We start from the raw sequence: 21,731 nt of genomic DNA on the forward strand, positions 1-21,731 counted from the left end.
AAACGTATTTAAAAACTAGAGGTAAAAAACAATAGATAAATAAATAAATAAAAATACATGGTGGATTTGGTTTAGAGATTTAAATAGAAAATTAATGATTTTATTTTTACATTATATTTTTAAGAATTAAGCTATAAGTTGTCTTTTTTCTAAAAAAAATATATATATTTTTTTTCAGGAACAGTTTTGGAATCTTACTAAATTAAAATGTATATTTTTGGAAATAAAATCCCATATTTGGTTATTTGTTTTGCTTTTTATTAAATATATTTTTTTTGAAAAAACTAAAACAAAGATAAATTTTGGAAATATTATTTTTATAATTTAACTTAAAATATATGTAAAAATTATTATTAGTCAATAATCCCCGAATTTTATGGCTCGGATATAAGAAATTAAATAATTATTGGCCATGACGTGGAGCTTACGCAATTAAAAGATAAAATCGAAATAAAAACTGTCTTTTATTTATTTATTTATTTTATTTTATTTACTTATCCGAACAGTATTTAATTTGGAATTAAATGTCTTAAAACAGAGCCCAACGCCGAAAAGCCTAAAACAGAATCAGAGAGAAAAAACGGTTTCTCTCTCGATGGAAGACGGAAATAAACTCGAGAGTCATACGGTTTCTTCCTCGGGGGAAAATCCTCAAATCATTTTTTGATGACTGAAAATTCTCCATTCATTTCTAAAAATTCGTCTGCTTCGTCCTTTTCCTGTTCGTGGCTTTCTTTTGTCCTGTTTGTTTAGAATTAATTGTATTGGGATTTTTTTGATTGTTCGACTTGGGAGGATCGAAATGAGGATTGAGAAGGAGGCCGAGGCTGTTTCAGCGTCCCGAAATCATCTGGTTTTCGCTTACTATGTTACTGGTCATGGATTTGGCCACGCTACTCGCGTTATTGAGGTCAGCTTTGTTCATCCCATTCTGTTGATCGTGTTTAGAATCAACTTCTTTTTTTTTGTTTTNTAAAAACTAGAGGTAAAAAACAATAGATAAATAAATAAATAAAAATACATGGTGGATTTGGTTTAGAGATTTAAATAGAAAATTAATGATTTTATTTTTACATTATATTTTTAAGAATTAAGCTATAAGTTGTCTTTTTTCTAAAAAAAATATATATATTTTTTTTCAGGAACAGTTTTGGAATCTTACTAAATTAAAATGTATATTTTTGGAAATAAAATCCCATATTTGGTTATTTGTTTTGCTTTTTATTAAATATATTTTTTTTGAAAAAACTAAAACAAAGATAAATTTTGGAAATATTATTTTTATAATTTAACTTAAAATATATGTAAAAATTATTATTAGTCAATAATCCCCGAATTTTATGGCTCGGATATAAGAAATTAAATAATTATTGGCCATGACGTGGAGCTTACGCAATTAAAAGATAAAATCGAAATAAAAACTGTCTTTTATTTATTTATTTATTTTATTTTATTTACTTATCCGAACAGTATTTAATTTGGAATTAAATGTCTTAAAACAGAGCCCAACGCCGAAAAGCCTAAAACAGAATCAGAGAGAAAAAACGGTTTCTCTCTCGATGGAAGACGGAAATAAACTCGAGAGTCATACGGTTTCTTCCTCGGGGGAAAATCCTCAAATCATTTTTTGATGACTGAAAATTCTCCATTCATTTCTAAAAATTCGTCTGCTTCGTCCTTTTCCTGTTCGTGGCTTTCTTTTGTCCTGTTTGTTTAGAATTAATTGTATTGGGATTTTTTTGATTGTTCGTGAGAAATTGTGAGTTTGACTTATGAACATGGAACCTGTAGGGCTGGAGATTTCGAATGAAGCTGAATTATCGAGGAATTTTTGGGTTTATTTAGCGTGTTCCTTTTGAATTTCGATTTTGGGGTTTTGTTTTATGTGTTTTGCTTCGTTGAGGGAGTGGGGTTATATGGGACGTGAGAATTTTCCTATTTTTGTTTTGATTGCTTACTTTTTACTCCGGCGATCATATCCTGATTATCGAAGATGTTTGACGTAATGCTTATGTGAAAAGGTTGTTCGACATCTTATACTTGCTGGGCACGATGTTCATGTGGTCAGCGGTGCTCCGGAGTTCGTTTTTACTTCGGCAATTCAGTCTCCTCGGCTGTTCATACGAAAGGTAATTTCAATTCCAATGGCAGTTCAAGAGATTCGTTTCTTTTCTTTTATGAAAGTTTAATTTGATTTTCATTCTTTTTCTTTGATGTTTAATCAATTTCTTGTGTTTTACATTTGCGATGCATTTTTGAATGAATGACCATGTCATTACTTAGAACAAACAGTATCATTTGATTTGGATATGCAAACCATGTCAATTCTTATGCGAAAATGATTCTGTAGTGTTTGTAAAAGTCTCATTACTTATCAGGTATTGTTGGATTGCGGAGCTGTTCAAGCAGATGCACTGACAGTGGATCGGTTGGCATCATTGGAGAAGGTGAATGGAGAAATATTTAATGTTTCTTTTCTTGTTTATTGTGAGACCCCACTTCGGTTGGAGAGGGGAACGGAGTATTCCTTATAAGTGTGTGGAAACATCTTCCTAACAAACGTGTTTTAAAACTGTGAGACTGACCACAATACATAACAAGCCGAAGCTGACAATATCTCCTAGCAGTGGGCTTAGACTCTTACAAATAGTATCAGAGCCAAACACCGGGCGGTGTGCTAGCGAGGACGTTGGACCCCCAAGGAGGGTGGATTGTGAGATCCCATATCAGTTGGAGAGGGGAACGAAACATTCCTTATAAGGGTGTGGAAACCTCTCCCTAGTAGATACGCTTTAAAATCGTGAGGCTGACGGCGATACGTAACGGGCCAAAGCAGATTTATCTTCTCATTATTCTCCCCTGATCCCTTAAGAAAAGAAAATACATTGAAGGCTGGAGCTACCGGCTACTTCACTATATTCTTATTAGTTTATGCTTTATCATTTTCTTTTTCCTTCTAATTGTGTTACCGTTTTTTTTTTTTTTTTTTTTTTTTTTNCAGCTGTGGTGCCTCGTGCTTCTATTTTGGCAACCGAAGTAGAGTGGCTCAATTCAATCAAAGCTGACTTAGTGGTAAATGCTTCTCATAGTATGTATACTAAATAGTGCAATTCAAACTGCATAATATCATTATGATGATGCATTTTTGGCTGTTAATTGGTTGATTATCATTATCATCTAATATCAAAAACCCAAGCGGGAGATTCTTTTGCTTTAAACCACATATTTAATATAAATAAGGCTTGGCGGATTTGCTTTTGTTGCCATGATAAGCAGGTTTCAGATGTTGTACCAGTTGCTTGTCGTGCTGCTGCTGATGCCGGGATTCGATCTGTTTGTGTCACAAACTTTAGGTAACTTAATGTTTATCAATTTCTTATTACTCAGAACTGTCAATATCTCTTAAATTTTAATGCTCTTTTCACTTGGCACTTAAAGTAGATTTGGCAATATCTTGCATTGTTCCAAAACTCTCTTGTTTGGCTATTGATCATTAGTTTTTATTTGCAGTTGGGATTTTATCTATGCGGAGTATGTGATGGCGGCAGGGCATCATCACCGTTCTATTGTCTGGCAGGTGAATCAATCTCTTTCTTCATTAATGTGTTGCTGAGGCCTTGATCATGATGATTAGAGCTATATGAAAAGAATATGGTCATTCTATTATCTCCTCGGAGTAGCCCTTGGTTGGTCATTTCTTGTTAATTCGTTATGGCTCTTTACAGATTGCAGAGGATTATTCACATTGCGAGTTCCTGATTCGCCTTCCAGGATACTGCCCAAGTATTAATGTTCTACCAATCATTTTTTTAACCATATCACAACTCATGGCTCTGGGTTTCATCTTCTTTAAATTTATAATTATACAACACATCCACTTTTGCAGTGCCCGCTTTTCGCGACATCGTCGATGTACCTCTAGTTGTTAGAAGGCTTCATAAGCAGCGCAAGGAGGTACTGTCTTGTGGAGTTTTGTTAAATCTCTTGATCATTTTAAGTCAATAACGCTGTCTTGATTCATTATTATAGGTCAGAAAAGAGCTTGGAATTGGAGAAGATACTAAGTTAGTTATCCTCAACTTCGGGGGCCAGGTTTGTCTCAGTATTAATGCTTTCATTGCTTTCTTTTATGAAATTGAGATGCCTGCAAAGACGGTATAATAGCTTTCGCTTTTGAGCAAGATGAAATTTCAAATGTAGCCTTATAAACTTATTAACTTTTCCCTTTCTTGTTTTTGTCTCTCTCACTGGCAGCCTGCCGGCTGGAAGTTGAAAGAGGAATACTTGCCCCACGGCTGGCTGTGTCTGGTATCTTTTGAACATCTTATTTCCATCATTTTCATAAGATAATTAGGTGATTCTATGATCACGAACATGACATTGTGGCATTTTGACGATTGGTTCAGGTTTGCGGTGCTTCTGAAACTGAGGAAGTTCCACCAAATTTCATCAAACTTGCAAAAGATGCATATACACCTGACCTAATAGCTGCTTCTGATTGTATGCTTGGTGAGTTATGTATAATATCGTCAGTTGTTGGTCCCTGAGCTTAACTGGATTAACAGAGGTAGATTAATATTCTTACTGTTCTTTCAGGCAAAATTGGATATGGAACTGTCAGTGAAGCATTGGCATTCAAATTACCTTTTGTCTTTGTTCGTCGTGATTATTTTAACGAAGAGCCATTCCTTAGGAATATGCTTGAGGTGAAATTGAATTGCTGTCTTCTAATGTGTACTCCATGTATTCTGGTTGTTCATAATCTAATTATTTCATCATCTCATGAACAGTATTATCAAAGTGGAGTTGAGATGATAAGAAGGGACCTACTCACAGGTCATTGGAAACCGTATCTCGAACGCGCAATTAGTTTGAAACCTTGCTATGAGGGTGGCACCAATGGTGGTGAGGTATGGTCTTCTACACATTGTGTCAGCATGTTCTAGCAGTTCTTCTCGATTCTATTTAGTTTGTCTACCTTTTTCCATCGATAAAGACAAAGCGCTTCTCCTTTTACGTTCATGGGGTACGATTGTTCTAGTTTCCAATTCTCTCTTTGAAAAGTTCAGGTTGCAGCTCATATCTTGCAGGAGACAGCCAGTGGCAAAAACTATACATCAGATAAGGTCAAAATCAACTTTAGTGTACTCGTTTTTTATCACTCTTAATGACGATTATTTCCGTAGCCGAGTGAAATTTGTTGTTTGTATATGGTTGGTGTATGAGACATCTTGTGTTATTCTCATTTTTCTCTATAGTTTAGTGGAGCTAGAAGATTGAGGGATGCTATAGTTCTTGGTTATCAACTCCAAAGGGTCCCAGGACGAGATCTATGCATTCCAGATTGGTATGCCAATGCTGAAAGTGAACTTGGTCTTTCGTCACCACCATTATCTGTAGAAGGGAGGGGCTCTCACATGGAATCGTGAGAACTTTTTGAACTTGAAATGTAGTTTTATCTTGAAAACAGGTAGATTCTTGTTTTTTAATCTAATAATACCTGTTGTTGTATGATCATGACTTTTAATAGATATATGGAAGACTTTGATGTGCTTCATGGAGATGTTCAAGGTCTTTCTGATACAATGAGTTTCTTAAAGAACCTAGCTGAATTGGACTCAGTATACGATAAGGGAAACGCAGAGAAACGCCAAATGCGAGAGCGGAAGGCTGCTGCTGGGCTTTTTAATTGGGAGGTTGCAATCTTGTTGTCTTTATTGTTATTTCCTTTTGGTGAGGATTAAATGGGAATACTTATTATATGTATATTTGTGTATACAGGAAGATATTTTTGTGACGAGAGCTCCAGGAAGATTGGATGTCATGGGAGGCATTGCTGACTACTCAGGAAGTCTTGTTCTTCAGGTAAACTTAACACTTTTGTTCTCAATCTTCAAATACTTATTTCTTATTTATAGTAGCGATTCTAACATGCTCTTTCCCTCTCTCTTTTGTTGTTGTAGATGCCTATAAGAGAAGCATGCCATGTAGCTGTGCAAAGAAACCATCCGACTAAGCACCGCCTCTGGAAACACGCTCAGGCTCGACAGAACGCCAAAGGAGAAGGGTCCAAACCTGTTCTTCAAATTGTAAGTCGTAATGTTAATCACCATGGACTTATCTTCCTTTCGTTTTCTCATTAATCATTATTTTCTCTACTTGATTAGGTGTCGTATGGGTCTGAGTTGAGTAACCGTGCCCCGACATTCGACATGGATTTGTCGGACTTCATGGATGGGGATAAGTCAATGTCGTATGAGAAAGCAAGGAAATATTTTGCTCAAGATCCTGCACAGAAATGGGCAGCATACATTGCAGGCACCATATTGGTTTTAATGAAGGAGTTGGGTGTTCATTTTGAAGATAGCATCAGCTTGCTGGTAGGCAAAACAAATTGTGTTAGTTTTTTCTGCCCAAAGTATTATCTTTCTAAAAGAAAATGTGATATGTGGGATAGTTTTAGGTCCTTTTGATAAGAAAGGTTTTAGATAAGTTTTTCTTTCAACTTTGGAGATTTCTCCACTATTCAGGATGGATGTTCTAATTGTTCTTGGTCATTGATCCCATTTAATATGGGACAGGTTTCGTCGTCAGTCCCCGAAGGGAAGGGTGTATCGTCATCGGCGTCGGTGGAGGTTGCTTCAATGTCTGCCATAGCTGCTGCTCATGGTAATTTCTAGAACCTTTGCTTTGTATGGAGTAGGCATTTGTCAATGAATGAAATAGAATGAAATGGGAAAATATTGCAGGATTAAGTATCAGTCCAAGGGATCTGGCGCTCCTTTGTCAAAAGGTATGAACTTTAAACTGAGGTTGATTTTGTTCAATTATGTTAGGAATCACGACTCTCCATAATTATATGATATTATCTACATGAACATAAGCTCTCATGGCTTTGTTTTTGGATTCTCCAAAAGGCCTCATACCAATAGAGATATATTCCTTATTTATAAACCCATGATCAATCCCTTAATTAGTCGATATGGGACTCCTTTTCTAACAATCCTCAACAATCCTCGCCTCGAACAAAGTACACCATAGAGCCCTCGAACAGCCTTTCTCCCCTTAATCGAGGCTCGACTCCTTCTCTGGAGCCCTCGAACAAAGTACACCCTTTGTTCGACACTTGAGTCACTTTTTACTAAACTTTCGAGGGTCCCAACTTCTTTGTTCGACATTTTAGGATTCTATTGACATGACTAAGTTAAGACACGACTCTAATACCATGTTAGAAATTACGACTTTCCACAATAGTTTGATATTGTCCACTTTGAGCATAAGCTCTCATGGCTTTGCTTTTGGGTTCCCAATAAGACCTCATACCAACGGAGATATATTCTTTACTTTCATACCAACGGAGATATATTCCTTACTTATAAATTCATGATCAATTCCTTAATTAACCGATGTGAGACTCTTCTTCTAACAATCCTCGAAAAATTATACTATCTACCTATAGCCTTTTTATTTCTTTTAAAGAACTAAGAAGTGTTGAAAACGTTAATTAACTAGGTGGAGAATCACATAGTTGGAGCACCGTGTGGAGTGATGGACCAGATGACGTCCGCGTGTGGTGAAGCTGATAAACTGCTAGCAATGGTGTGTCAGGTATGATATCATAATATCCCGTCCAATCAACGCCCCATTAAAACCTAAACCAGAAGAAGCATCATGTGTTCTTCAAAATATAAAAGATGGCTCGAGAATGATAAGCTTTTCTTACTCAATGTGGGATCTTTTTGACACACAGCCCACTCCTCCTAGGCTGGCCAGGTCCCAGCGACCCCTTTGTGAGGAGACACCCAAGGTGTCCCTGAACATATAGGTTTTGCCCCTCACCTGAAGGGTTCTGGAATACCTAGAGACCATTTTTCATATATTTCATTAACAGCAACCCCCTCTTTATCATATCTGAGTACTTACTTTACAGGGTAATAATAACGTGTTTTGGAATTGGATTTCGTTTTGTTTTTCAGCCCGCGGAGGTGATTGGGCTGGTTGATATACCTCGTCACATTCGATTTTGGGGGATCGATTCAGGAATTCGACACAGGTAACCTTATGTGTTTTTTTTATAAAGTGTTATAAGTTTGTTTATGTTTTTTAAAAAAGTTACCTTTTTCCTTGATAAGTTGTTCTCTTTTTAATATATTCTCTCTACCATACCTCTTTGGCTCTTTCCAACTTTTACCTTTTTCTTTCTTACTTTAAAGTTGTTTCTCTCAACTTTTTTCCTCTATTTTTCTTTTCTACCACGTCTTTTAGTTTTCTTTCTTTCTTTAATACACATCTTTCTAACCTTTTAACCTTTCTCTTTCTCAACAACTTTTTCACTCCAAAATTTATCCTTCCTATTTTTTTCACCATAACCTTTTTCCCCCCTTAAACTTTGTCTTTCTAAATTCTATCTTTACAAAGTGTTCTATTTTCAAAAGACAGAAAACATCAAATAGTTGTTAATCTTCATTGTTGGTGGTGCAGCGTTGGTGGGGCGGACTATGGGTCAGTTAGAATTGGAGCATTCATGGGGCGGAGAATGATAAAGTCAAGAGCATTGGAGTTGTTATCAAACTGCTCATCACCGGCCAATTGCATAGGCCAGGATGACTTGGAGGACGACGGCATTGAATTACTGGAAGCCGAATCCTCCTTAGATTATCTATGCAATCTCCCGCCTCACCGCTATGAAGCCATGTACGTCAAGCAGCTGCCAGAGACGATAACAGGGGAGGCTTTTGTCGAGAAATATTCGGATCATAACGACGCTGTTACGGTGATCGATCCAAAGAGGGTTTATGGAGTTAGGGCCTCTGCTCGTCATCCTATCTATGAGAATTTCCGTGTCAAGGTATGCATTTGCATTGGCATTTACATTTTGCAATTTCAAGTACTATACAACTATTGAAGGTCAGACTATACATATTTAGTTTTGTGAGATTCCATATCGGTTGGAGAGAGAACGAACATTCCTTATAAGGGTGTTAAAACCTCTCCATAGTAGACACATTTTAAAATCATGAGGCTGACAGCGATACGTAACGGGCCAAAGCAGACAATATCTTCTAGTGATGGGCTTGACCTGTTACAAATGGTATCAGAGCCAGACACCACCAGTGAGGACGCTAGGCCCCCAAGGGGGGTGAATTGTGAGATCCCACATCGGTTGGAGAAGGGAACGAAACACTCCTTACAAGGGTGTAGAAAACTCTCCATAGTAGATGCATTTTAAAACTGCGAGGCTGACAACGATACGTAATAAGCCAAAACCAGACAATATCTGAATTGTTATGCATATGATTGATTGATTGGTGGATGTTGAATATGGTTATGGCTTGGATTTGAAGGCCTTCAAAGCGCTGCTCACATCTGCCACTTCTGACGACCAACTTACATCTCTTGGAGAATTGTTGTATCAGGTACTACCATATATATGCCAACTCTTACAAAAGCAGTGAAAAAACCAAATAAAAATGGTAATATTTGCATTGTGGTTGGAGCGCAGTGCCATTATAGTTACAGTGCATGTGGGCTGGGTTCGGATGGGACGGACAGGCTCGTCCAATTGGTTCAAGACATGCAGCACTCGAAGGTATCCAAATCCGAAGATGGGACATTGTATGGAGCAAAGATTACCGGTGGGGGCTCCGGTGGAACCGTCTGCGTAATGGGTCGAAACTCCTTAAGCAGCAGCCACCAAATCATCGAGGTCTCTTTCTTTCTTCCTTTTGCACTTCCTCTCTTCCCTCCCCACATGGTTGTTTATTTGATTCTTGTAAGCTTTAATTGGTGATTCAGATACAGCAAAGATACAAAGGAGCAACAGGGTTCTTGCCATATGTGTTCGATGGTTCTTCCCCTGGTGCTGGTAAATTTGGATACCTCAAAATTCGAAGGCGCTTATCATCCCTTAAAGCTAAAGAGCAATAGCAAGAACATCATTCATACACTTTCTTGAGATATAATAAGGTATACTACCTCACAAATACGAGGTGAGGAGGATTCGAACTTATATCGACTTACTTTCATTCATCGCTATTGATTTGTGGAATAAAATAATTTAATAATTTTTCTTTAAGGCTTCCATGATCTCGGTTCTTATTATGATAAGATTATTGGCTCTCAATAAATTTCATTAAATTGTTATTAGAGAGAAAATGAGAATAATTTTGATTATGAATAATTAAAAGATGGTAGAGAGATGAAAGATTCTTGGAGAAGAGAAGGAAAGTCCTATTGAGTTTTAGAGAAATTTCATATAAGGTTTTTGAGTGAAAATACATGACACGATTGAATTGGCAAGTGAAATGGACCCGATATAGCTTGACAATTAAATGAGGTAGTATAAGGTAGTATAGTGCTTGCCAAAATAATTCTGAAAATCAAATGTATGACAACAAAATATTTCACGTTTGCATTTATTATGTGTATGAACTCTAGATGGATGCAAGTGAAGTAGGTTCCACATAGTTGGCTATTTGTCAAAATAATCTGAAAGATCAAACGTTCTTCCATATTTGTATGAATTCTGTCCCACGACATGAGCTCTCTATTTTTTTTATTAGCTCTATATATTTGTATTTCAGTCACCTCAATCAAATTTTAACTCTATCTGATTTCACGTAATTTGATTCGTACGAAGATTCTCTCAATTCAATACAACGTTCGAAGATTCTCTCAATTCAATACAATGTACGAAGATTCTCTCAATTCAATACAACGTACGAAGATTCTCTCAATTCAATACAACGTAAGAAGATTCTCTCAATTCAATACAACGTACGATTTTCTCAATTCAATACAACGAACACTTCATTCGAAATTAAAAGATCAATTCAATACAACTAACACTTCATTCGAAATTAAAAGATCGGATAAAAAATCATTACTTATTTCAATCGTTTTTTACCAAAAAAAAAAAAAAAAAAAAAAAAGAATTTGGAAGAAATGTGATGGGGAGATGTATTTTATTATTGGTTTGAAATTAAACAAAAACAAGCGGAAGTGGGACCCAAAGAACGTGGGTAACAATAAAGAAATGGGTGTCTGCCACGTGTCCACGTTATTATCTTTGAATAAAAATATTCCCGTTTGGTGATCGATCATCCACCCTCCTTGTTGGACTTAGTAGCTGTAATTGGCTGGCTATATCCAATCAGTGTTGAAATTTGAGGGTGCCAGGGGTATTTTCGTCAATTCCCCAACACCACGCCAAATAGTTGTTGAGAATTTGTCAACCCGAGGAGGAGACAGTCTGTACACCCTCCCCCTATTATTTTTTCTTTTTATATTTAACCCAATTCCCGCCTCTCATAATCCAACACGTGTCCACCATAAGGGTATTCTTGTAATTTTATCACCGATTAATATTATTTATTTACGCATAATACCGAAATTAAAAGATTAACAATCGTTGCTGTGAATGTTACAATCTAGCACGTCGGTTGTGATCATTTTGTACAAATTATATTTATTTTTAATTAATTAAAGTAATAAATACACCATTTTTATCTTTATCGTTCATGCGTGCCACTAACTTATTTTTAAAAGACGATAACATTACTAATTAAACAACAAAATGGACTTTGAACCGAGGGAATGAGTCAACTGATGAACATCCCGCCATTGAAAAAATAACACATTCGTAAATCTAATTGGTTGGATCTACCCTCATTAATATCGAGATGAACGCTCGAGTTCAAAATTACTATCATACCCCTTGAAGTATCCGTTACATGGCTTTGAGTCGTTCGGTGCACATGGGTTCCGTAATATAAAATCTAAAATTATAGGACCTTTTTATGATTAAAAAGTAATGGGAAAGAGTAAATTATTTTTTTAATGAGTGTATTTATGAATTAAAAGAGAAAAAATTATTTAAAAAATTAAAAGGAAGAAATTGGGGAATCTGAAGCATTATTGGGGGAAGAGAAGGCTGTGTTTGAAGCCTTCCACGTCACCACTCTCTTTTATTTATTTATTTATTTAATTTCTTTCTTTTTTTGTTTATATAAATATATATCTTTGCCATTGCTTTTCATTTCAACTTCCCAGAGAGAAATGAAGATGGGTTTTCAATTTCTAATGGTTTTGGCTTTATTCGCCACTTCTTCAATGGCTCAGGCTCCCGGCGCTGCTCCGGCTCAGCCACCCACCACTCCGGCCGTTCCTCCGCCGTCTACTCCTCCCCCAGTAGTCGCTCCCGCCACTCCACCACCGGCTGCAACCCCACCTCCCGCCACTCCACCAGCCATGACCCCACCTCCTACCCAACCACCATCATCCCCACCGACCCAACCACCAGCTTCACCTCCTACATCACCAACCCCACCACCAAAGGAAGGCCCGGCCTCATCTCCGACACCATCCTCTGCCTCGCCGCCATCACCACCATCTGAAGGAATGGGCCCGTCCGCTAGCCCTGGACCCAACTCGCCGCCACCTCCACCGGGAGACAACGGCGCAGCCACCGTTAGCCGGGGAGTGATGGTGGGCGGTGCTGTGGCGGGAGCTCTGTTGGCAATGGTGTTTGCTTAGATAGATTTGTTGAGGGAATTTAAAATTGAAATTGAAATTGAAATTGAAATTGAAATTGAAATTGATGTAGCGTTGTTTGTTTAAAATTAATTTGGTGTATGTTTTGTGGATTTGGAGTTTGATTATTGATTTGTTGTTGTTCTTCGGTGATTCATTATTCTAATCTTTGGTTACATATCATAGTGTACATCCAATTATCTTCAATAAACATTCATACATTTATTTAGCATTTCCATAATAAATTTGCATTAAACCCGACTAAAAGTTTCTCTAGATCTCGAACAAATTACTATCATTTTTTTTAGAGATAAAATAAAATATTCCATGTTCGATAAATCTAGAAAAAGATGTTTTTAGATCCGATAGATTTTGAACAAAATTTCTCTAGACGTTCTAGAATGTTTCTCATCTCAAATCTAAAATAGGTCTAGTTTACTTGTGCGACTGTAGTAGGATGTCCTGGGGCTAAATGTTACAATTGCACTCGTCGGGATGTTTACAAGTGATTGCGTGGCACTCACTTGTAATTTCGTGTGAGTCAGCTAATTCAAAATCGTGTCGCCTATGGCTGGATGGCGTATGCTCAAGCCTCTAGATCCTGTTTGAGAAGAACGTTTTAGAAAACGAGGGCAACGAGATTTTTGAAAGAGAGTTCAAAATGAAAGTTGAAAACAAAGTCATAGACTATAAATGAGAATGTCAACACAACGACTTAGATAACATATAACTGATCAGTACGAAGAATTGACGACTAGTCACATGCGGTTTGGCAATGAAAATGGTAATGGAAAAGAGTAACGTGATACAACACAAGGGGTTTGGCATGCAAGACGTATGCGGCCATGGGTAAGATGCCTACAAGCATGATCCCGACACTAGACCTAGATTGACAAGTCAAAGATAAAGGAAGAAAGAGAAAAAAAGAAAAGAGGAAGAAAAGGACGTTTAAGGTTGAGTCAATAGATTTGAGTGTGAAGTTGAGTTGTCAAAGGGCTATTGGAGTTAGGGGGGTACATGAACAGGTTTGATTGGGTTGAAGTAATTTTTTGGACCAACCCAAATGTTCGGGTTGGTTGAATTAGTAACCCAACCCTCCTCTCTATTTTATATCTATGACAAATATATGTTTCTAGACTCGTTTAATTATTATGAATATTTCTTTTTATTCTTTGTTCGAATGAAAAAATTTGTAATCGTTCACGTCCACCGCTAGTAGTTATTGTCCGTTCTAGCCCGTTATGCATAGCTGTTAGTCTCTTCTCGTCTTCAATCAACGTGAAATCTAGTAATTTTTCATTTGAAGCGGGTTTGAAGGAAGCGTTGAAAAAACGGGCAGCCTCAGCCGTGGGCCGTCAGCAGCCGCCATATTTGCTTGCACAAATATACCTTACACCGCTTCTTTTCTCTATTTATTCTCCTTCCATCTCTTTCTTTCTCTCTTAAAATGGCTACAAACATCATAGAACAGGAATCCACCGTACCCCTTTTGCAATCAAAGCCTAAACACAATGGCAATGGAGCCCTCCCGACAAGGATTTGGGTCGAGTCCCAAAAGCTCTGGCACATCGTCGGTCCAGCCATCTTCAGCCGCCTCGCCTCCTACTCCATGTTGGTCATAACCCAAGCCTTCGCCGGTCATTTGGGCGACCTCGAGCTTGCCGCAATGTCCATCGCCAATAATGTCATCGTCGGCTTCGATTTCGGCCTCTTGGTAATTTCCCCCGAGCTTATACTCACAGTGGACAATATCAAAATCGTGTTAATTCCTAACAAAATTAATGCCTCTTTTTGCAGTTGGGGATGGCCAGCGCCTTAGAGACGCTTTGTGGGCAAGCTTATGGAGCCAAGAAATTCCACATGTTGGGGATTTACATGCAGCGTTCTTGGATTGTTCTGTTCATTTGCTCTGTTTTGATTTTGCCCATTTATTTATTTGCAACCCCTGCTCTGTTGCTTCTTGGGCAGCCGCCGGATTTGGCAGAGCTTGCAGGGAAAGTGGCGGCGCTATTAGTGCCTTTGCATTTCAGCTTTGCTATTCAATTTCCTGTACAGAGGTTCTTACAGAGTCAGCTAAAGACAGCAGTGATTGCTTATGTTTCACTGGTGGCATTGGTGGTGCACGTTTTGGTCAGCTGGTTGCTTGTTTATAATCTGGAGCTTGGGCTTGTCGGAACCGCCATTACCACCAATATTTCGTGGTGGGTTTTGGTTTTGGGGCTTTTTTTTTACGCCGTCTGCGGTGGCTGCCCTCTCACCTGGGCTGGGTTCTCCGTTGAAGCCTTTTCTGGGCTCTGGGAGTTCGTGAAATTGTCGGCTGCTTCAGGGATCATGCTCTGGTTTAATCCATTTTCTCTCATTGGGTTTGTGTTTTTGTTTGTCATTGATTTGATTTTGAGTTATTGAAATGTTTTGCAGTTTGGAGAATTGGTATTACAGAATATTGATAGTGATGACTGGGAATCTGGAGAATGCTAAGCTCGCAGTGGATGCTTTGTCTGTATGGTAACAGATCTAACCCTTTTGCCATTTGTTTAGTATCCATTGTTTGTGCAATCCCTCATGAACAAAGAACACTCAAATTTTGGTTGTGTTATTCATTTTCTTATTGCTACTTGCAACTAAATCCGTGTCTAGTAGGTAGCGGTGTTCTTGTGACTCGAAAATTCTTACTATCAGACTCGAATCGTAAGGGTTGAGTTGAGTTCAGTTTGGTTCTTCGGTTGAATTTTTTGAAAATTGAAAATTTGGTTTGACCCATGTTGGAGATTTTTTTGATGGGTTAATTTGATCCACCCAAAAATTATGTTTTATAATGGAGGTGAGTCGTACAGTGTTTTTAAGATTATTATGAATATTAAAAATATTTTGCGTTTGTAATTAATGTTAGTGATGAGTTGTGACGGTATAAATGTTGGATCATTGAGTTTCGTGGGATTTTTAAGATTTACATAAATGACAGTTTTACCCTTCATGTGTTGTGTCTTCGTCACCCAATCCAACTAAAGCTAGAGAGTGTGGTTGAGTTAGATTGTGAGCCCTACCGGGTCACAGCCTGAATGTGAGATTCCACATTGAATGGAGAGAGGAATGAAACATTTCTTATAAGAGTATGAAAACATCTCCCTAAAAGATGCATTTTAAAGTCATGAGGAATTGATGACGATACGTAATAAGCCAAAACGGACAATATCTGCTCGCGGTGAGTTTGGGCTGTTACAAATGGTATCAGGGTCAAACACCGAGTGGTGTGCTAGTGAGGACGCTGGGCTCCCAAGGGGGTGGATTGTGAGATCCCACGTCGGTTGGAAGGGGAAAGAACCATTTCTTACAAGAGTGTGTAAATCTCTCTCTAGCATACGCGTTTTAAATTTGTGAAGTTGATGGCGATGTAACACTGAGTTTGGATTGTTACACTCAACCAACTCGAAATTTTGAGTTTGTCCAAAAATTTCTCGAGTCCAACTCTATACACCCGTATTAATAAGTTTCTTATTAGACATAAAAGACTTAAAAGAATAAAAAATCGAACATTCATGAATCTAGTTGACATTCAATTATGTATAATAAGGTTTAATTAAAACATCATAGTCAAGAGAGTTACGTTTTCAATTTGTGTTCTTTCTATGTTCCATGAATTTGCTCATAACACCCGACATTTTCTATAATTTAACACAGCATGACAATCAACGGCTGGGAAATGATGATCCCATTTGCGTTCTTCGCCGGCTCCGGGTAAATTTACTTATATGCCCCTTCCTTCCTCGTTTTATTTTACTATTTATGTGCAAATACCTCACCTATTTTATTTTAATAATGACATCGCATGTGCCAAACAGCATCCTTCCAAACCCATCCTTATCTACATTTTATTTATTTATTTATTTTCTTTTTCTTTTTTTACAACAAAGTCAGGGTTTAATATGTCATTTTGGTTTTTACAGAAATTAATGTTTTGCTCATGAACAATTGGTCTAAAAATAAATAAAAAAACATGAAAAATATAAAAGAAAAATGAAGGGTAAAAATGTCATTTACGTAAATCTTAAAACCTCAGGTACCTCGAGTTAAAGGTATGCAAGTTAAATCAAAACACGTCTACCAAAAATAGGTTACCTTCGTCATCGTCAGCTTCTTAGGGAGCTTATACTCTCTACTCGTTACCACTAAATGACAAAGATACCTAAAATACCGAGGCATCTTATATTTCTACCGAACAAATTATATTTAATTAATTTATTTTTAATTATTTTTTATTGTGGACAAAGGGAGATTCACCAGGTCATTCTATATATGAGTGACTTTTAAACTTTTTAATTTTATATAATTATTGATTTTAGTCGATTTTTTTTATAATAAATTGAATGAAATTATATTTTTTGTAAGCCATAAAGTGACGTTTTCTTTATATATATATATTATTAAAAATTGTATGAACAGTTTTGGTTTTAATTAATTTGTTTATATAATATTTATTTTTAAAAATAATTTTAAGTAACTGATCAGATGTTTTCTTTAAATTATTTAAATTAAAGTTTAGTATAAACTTTATTGGATAAAATTTTAAAATTAACCAATTTATTTCTCATAAATTGATTATTATGTTTAACAGAGAATATTAAATTTTTATTTTTGTGTTTAATTTTTTAAAATGTCAAATAAGTCAAAGACCTATTAGACATAAATTTAATGTTGGATGAAAGTCACGACTGTTAATTTAGGGAATGATCATGAGTTTATAATCAAGGAATACTCTCTCCATTGGTTTGAGCCATTTTGGGAAGCCCAGAGCAAAGTCACGAGAGCGTATGCTCAAAGTGGACAATATCATACCATTATGGAGAGTCGTGTTCATCTAACACTTAAAAAAAGTTTATGGGCCATTAGATTTGTTACGTATGATAGTAAATATTACCTAATTAGGTTATAAGAAAGGTAAAAAAGGAAGGAGGGTGTCTAATTTATGAAAGAAATGATATATATATATCGCTTTACCCTTTCCATGCCAATAAAGATGATAATAATACAATGCATGATTGAACTTCAACCTATCTTTTGTTACGGGACTATTACTGTAATACCTCAAGTTCATCATTAGTAGATATTGTTCACTTGGCTTGTTATGTATCGCTATCAATATCATGGGTTTGAAACGTGTTACTATGAAGAGAGTTTAGCTCTACTTTGACTAGTGACTCACATTATCTGGTGACTGGCTCTGGTATCATTTGTAATAACCCAGGCCAACTGTTAGCAGATATTGTCCGCTTTGACCTGTTACGTATCGTCGTTAATCTCACGATTTTGAAACACGTCTATCAGGGAGAGGTTCCCACACTTCTATAAGGAATGATTTGTTCCTCTTTCCAACTGATGTGAGATCTCACAATGGCCTTCGCCCCACATCGGTTGGAGAGGGGAACAGACGCGATAAGTAACAGACCAAAGCGGATAATATCTACGGTAGGTTTTGATTGTTACAAATGGTATTAGAGTTAGATACTATGTGGTGTGTCAACGAAGACGCTAGAACCCCTGTGAGATCCCACATTGGTTGGAGAGGGGAACGAATCATTCCTTATAGGAAGCAGAAAAGCGTTTTAGAACTGTAAGGTTGACGGTGATACATAACAGGCCGAAACGGACAATATCTTCAAGCGGTGGACTTGGGCTATTACAGTTACGAACAATAGAACCATCCACATATCTCTATAATGATATGATATCGTCCACTTTAGATTAAGTTCTTATTAATCTTCGTGTCAACCGGTTTCATACCAATAAAGATGTTGCGCTCTTATTCATGAACTCGAAATCTTCTTATTAATGTGTTTATAGAGTGAGGGTAGCAAATGAGCTGGGAGCTGGAAATGGGAAAGGAGCAAGGTTTGCAACAATGGTGGCTGTCGGGACATCGGTCGTAATTGGGCTGTTTTTTTGGATAATCATTATGAAATTTGACACTCAGATCGCTTTGATATTCACTTCTAGTCAAGTGGTTCTAAAGGAAGTAAACAAGCTATCCATTCTCTTGGCTTTCACCATCCTTCTCAACAGCGTTCAACCCGTTCTTTCGGGTACGTTTAATCGTTCAAAAACGAACTTGAAAAATTGTATTCATCTTCAAAGTTTAAGAGATTAATGAACGTTTATTTTGTATAAATTGAACGTTTATTTTGGGCAGGTGTGGCCGTTGGTTCGGGGTGGCAATCATACGTCGCGTATGTTAACTTAGGTTGCTATTACCTTATTGGATTACCTCTTGGGATTGTGATGGGTTGGGGCTTCAACCAAGGAGTTATGGTATTCTTCTTATTCATCTTTTTATATAGCATCACGTTTTTACGTTACTAATGATGTGTTGAAAATTAGGGTATATGGGCCGGAATGATATTCGGTGGAACCGCAATTCAAACGCTGGTATTGTGCATTATGACCATTCAATGCGATTGGGATCGAGAGGTATCCTTCACGAGAATACTCTTACCGTTAATTTTAGATAAAAACTGTTAATACTTTATTTCGAAAACACCCTCGAAATTTAAAAAGTTTCATTAATATCTTTAAACTTTTTCAAAAAGTTAAACAATACCTGTTAATATTATATATAAAGATTCAAAAACTAAAATTTACAATCAGACTTAATTAATTTATGTATTTTTAAACCCTAAACTTTTCATTTATGAATATATATATATATATATATATTAATTTCATTGGGTTAAAATTGATTAATTTTCAGGCCGAGAGAACAAGCTTACACATTAAGAAATTGGCGGAAGAAACTCAAGAGCAATGAGACTAATAATATGCGTACTACTTAAAATACTCAAGTCACGTGCTACTCTTATTTTTCTAAGGTAAATGTAAAATACTTTTGCATGATAACTACGTTACAGTAACAGCCATAAAACTAAAATTAGGGTAGACTACCACCGATATTAGGAATCGATTCTTACTTATTTTTAGCTATATTGTTTTAGCGACTTTAGTATAAACGTTTAAGTTCGTGGTGTCATTATGAAATATTTTAAATGAATATTTCCTCCACCATCGTGTCATAAATTTATACCTCTTAAATTATTTGTATTAATATATGCATTTAATTATTCTTTTTACAATTTGTTTAGTATATATATATATATATAGCATTCAAATAGAAGACACAATTTATAAACATGCTACACTTATTATTACTCATTAAATTCAAGAATCTGTAATTAATTCAATTCTCATAAAATACTAAATTAATAAAAAAAATATTTTCAGTTAATATTTTATTTTAAAAATACTCTTAAAATTTTTTTAAAAATTTATTAAATACTTTTACTATAGTTAAAAATGTCTATGAAATTTTAGAGTAGCATCGACACCTTCATTTTTATTAAAATAAAATAAAAACTTGCCGTCGACGAAAAGTGTATATTGACATCTCATATATTATCTTTAAATTTATTATTATTTTTTTTTATTATTTTTTTTAAAAGTTCGGGAGTATTTTTGAAATGTACATTAATAATAAAAATATTTTTGAATTTTTGTAAAAGAATTTAAAAGCGAAATTTATGAAAAATTTAGTTTATGAAGTTTGTAAAAAGGGTTTTTTTTTTTTTTTTTCAAAACTTAAATTAGGTATTTTAAAAATATTTTTAAAAATTGAAAAATATATCTAAAATGAATTATAATTATAATTTTTTTTTTTTTTTTTTTGGAAAATTTGAAGAATATATAATTTTAGATTAATTTATTGTCCGAAAAAGGTAAGGTAGTTCCATTATTGCATATATTGATTCCTATAATTAATGGCATTAATTAGATGCATGCTTCTAAGCATAAAAAACAACCAAAAAAAAAGGGAATGCATGATTGTAATTTGGTTGGTAACATATATAGCTTAATATAACATCACACTTTACCCTACTCATATCGCCTTATTTTTATTTCCTTATTATTATTTTTTAAAAAATACCCGTCTTTTAATCTAGATTTTATTTAATGATTTTGATTAAAATCGAGGTTTAGATGTAACAATCCAACTTCTAAAATATAATTAGACTTTTCTTTCGTATTGTGTTACGTGTTAAAATGTCATCACTAGCCCAATAGAACGAGTAATTATATTTATGATTCAGTATTTTAGAAATAAATTTAGGAAAATGATTTAGGTATTTCAAGAAAAAAGTTAAAAATTTTAAGAATAGATCTCATGCAATACAAACAGTAGTTTCTACTTTGTAAATCTTAATAAAGTGTAACGACTCAGATCCACCGCTAGCAGATATTGTGACTTTCCTTTCGGGCTTCCCCTCAAGGCCTTAAAACGCATCTACTAGGGGAAGGTTTCCACACCCTTATAAATGGTGATGTGTTCTCCTCCCCCAACAAATGTGGACATCACAATCTACCCCCTTCAGGACCCAGGGTCCTCGCTGGCACTCTTTCCTTCCTCCAATCGATGTGGGACCGCCCCCAAATCCACTCCCCTTTGAGGCCCAGCGTCCTTACTGGCATATTGTCTCGTGTCTACCCCCCTTCGGGGAACAGCAAGAAGGCTGGCACATGGTCTGGAACCTGGCTCTGATACCAATTATGATGTCCCACATTTGTTGGAGAGGAGAACAAATCACCATTTATAAGGGTGTGAAAACCTTCCCCTAGTAGATGCGTTTTAAAGCCTTGAGGGAAAGCCCGAAAGGGAAAGCCCAAGGAGAATAATATTTGCTAGCGGTGGATCTGGGTCGTGCAAGTCTTTACCACAGAAAGTTGTGTTTAACATTACAATGATCTTTCAAAATTCAATCAAGCAGTAACTTAGATCCCAAAGATTAAATATTAGGATTATGAGTAAGTGGCTCAATGAAATCATGACTAATGCTACTATGACTATAATGGGACCTAAAACTAGGGGTGTACATTCAATCCGGCAACTCGACAATCCGGACCAACCCAACCCGAACTATAAGGGTTGAGTTGGGTTGGGTTGGATTAGCATTTCGGATAGGTTGGGTTCATTTTTCTGAACTCGAACTGAATCGGTTCGATTTCGGGTTAATGGACAAAATGCTCGGGTTGACCCGAGATAAATAAAATATATAGAAGTATTATGAAGATTCTTTCATATTAATGGGTTTGTCAGGGTGGTACTGAGGTTAGTCTATGAACATTTACGCACGAGTGTTATTTTTAATTTCTTTGTTTTG

At 36.1% G+C, this 21,731-nt stretch overlaps 3 protein-coding genes across 3 annotated transcripts; all 3 read left to right on the forward strand.

Moving 5' to 3' along the window:
• The first annotated feature begins 545 nt into the window (after positions 1 to 545).
• Positions 546 to 10,101, forward strand: LOC111810415 (L-arabinokinase-like). The gene is made up of 28 exons (XM_023697122.1): positions 546 to 910; positions 2,022 to 2,129; positions 2,379 to 2,447; positions 2,873 to 2,927; positions 3,002 to 3,072; positions 3,277 to 3,353; positions 3,511 to 3,577; positions 3,726 to 3,783; positions 3,887 to 3,954; positions 4,030 to 4,092; positions 4,255 to 4,308; positions 4,407 to 4,509; positions 4,597 to 4,706; positions 4,791 to 4,910; positions 5,070 to 5,126; positions 5,259 to 5,425; positions 5,531 to 5,696; positions 5,782 to 5,865; positions 5,964 to 6,089; positions 6,168 to 6,380; positions 6,582 to 6,669; positions 6,750 to 6,793; positions 7,513 to 7,608; positions 7,977 to 8,053; positions 8,482 to 8,848; positions 9,345 to 9,416; positions 9,503 to 9,706; positions 9,796 to 10,101. The coding sequence occupies exons 1-28, from the start codon at positions 803 to 805 to the stop codon at positions 9,925 to 9,927; spliced, it is 3,024 nt and encodes a 1,007-aa protein (XP_023552890.1). The 5' UTR covers positions 546 to 802; the 3' UTR covers positions 9,928 to 10,101.
• Positions 10,102 to 12,081: 1,980 nt separating this feature from the next.
• LOC111810416 (classical arabinogalactan protein 9-like) lies at positions 12,082 to 12,534 on the forward strand. Its single transcript, XM_023697123.1, has one exon. It carries the CDS (start codon positions 12,082 to 12,084, stop codon positions 12,532 to 12,534), a length of 453 nt encoding a protein of 150 aa, XP_023552891.1.
• A 1,381-nt stretch (positions 12,535 to 13,915) lies between these two features.
• On the forward strand, positions 13,916 to 19,576 carry LOC111810272 (protein DETOXIFICATION 27-like). Its single transcript, XM_023696930.1, has 8 exons — positions 13,916 to 14,245; positions 14,329 to 14,870; positions 14,950 to 15,036; positions 16,210 to 16,266; positions 18,370 to 18,608; positions 18,716 to 18,834; positions 18,904 to 18,993; positions 19,274 to 19,576. Exons 1-8 carry the CDS (start codon positions 13,979 to 13,981, stop codon positions 19,328 to 19,330), a joined length of 1,458 nt encoding a protein of 485 aa, XP_023552698.1. The 5' UTR covers positions 13,916 to 13,978; the 3' UTR covers positions 19,331 to 19,576.
• The last annotated feature ends 2,155 nt before the right edge of the window (positions 19,577 to 21,731 follow it).

The sequence above is a fragment of the Cucurbita pepo genome, chromosome LG14, assembly GCF_002806865.2.
Source record: "Cucurbita pepo subsp. pepo cultivar mu-cu-16 chromosome LG14, ASM280686v2, whole genome shotgun sequence".
In the NCBI taxonomy this organism is placed as follows: Eukaryota; Viridiplantae; Streptophyta; class Magnoliopsida; order Cucurbitales; family Cucurbitaceae; genus Cucurbita; species Cucurbita pepo.

What these genes read in the sequence shown, in the direction of transcription:
- LOC111810415 (XM_023697122.1), top strand. Translation starts at nt 803, where the DNA reads ATGAGGATTGAGAAGGAGGCCGAGGCTGTTTCAGCGTCCCGAAATCAT. An exon ending in CTCGGCTGTTCATACGAAAG is followed by an intron (nt 2,130 to 2,378) that starts GTAATTTCAATT and finishes ATTACTTATCAG; the next exon opens with GTATTGTTGGATTGCGGAGC. An exon ending in TGCTTCTGATTGTATGCTTG is followed by an intron (nt 4,510 to 4,596) that starts GTGAGTTATGTA and finishes CTGTTCTTTCAG; the next exon opens with GCAAAATTGGATATGGAACT.
- LOC111810416 (XM_023697123.1), top strand. Translation starts at nt 12,082, where the DNA reads ATGGTTTTGGCTTTATTCGCCACTTCTTCAATGGCTCAGGCTCCCGGC.
- LOC111810272 (XM_023696930.1), top strand. Translation starts at nt 13,979, where the DNA reads ATGGCTACAAACATCATAGAACAGGAATCCACCGTACCCCTTTTGCAA. An exon ending in GCTTCGATTTCGGCCTCTTG is followed by an intron (nt 14,246 to 14,328) that starts GTAATTTCCCCC and finishes CTCTTTTTGCAG; the next exon opens with TTGGGGATGGCCAGCGCCTT. An exon ending in GCGTTCTTCGCCGGCTCCGG is followed by an intron (nt 16,267 to 18,369) that starts GTAAATTTACTT and finishes ATGTGTTTATAG; the next exon opens with AGTGAGGGTAGCAAATGAGC.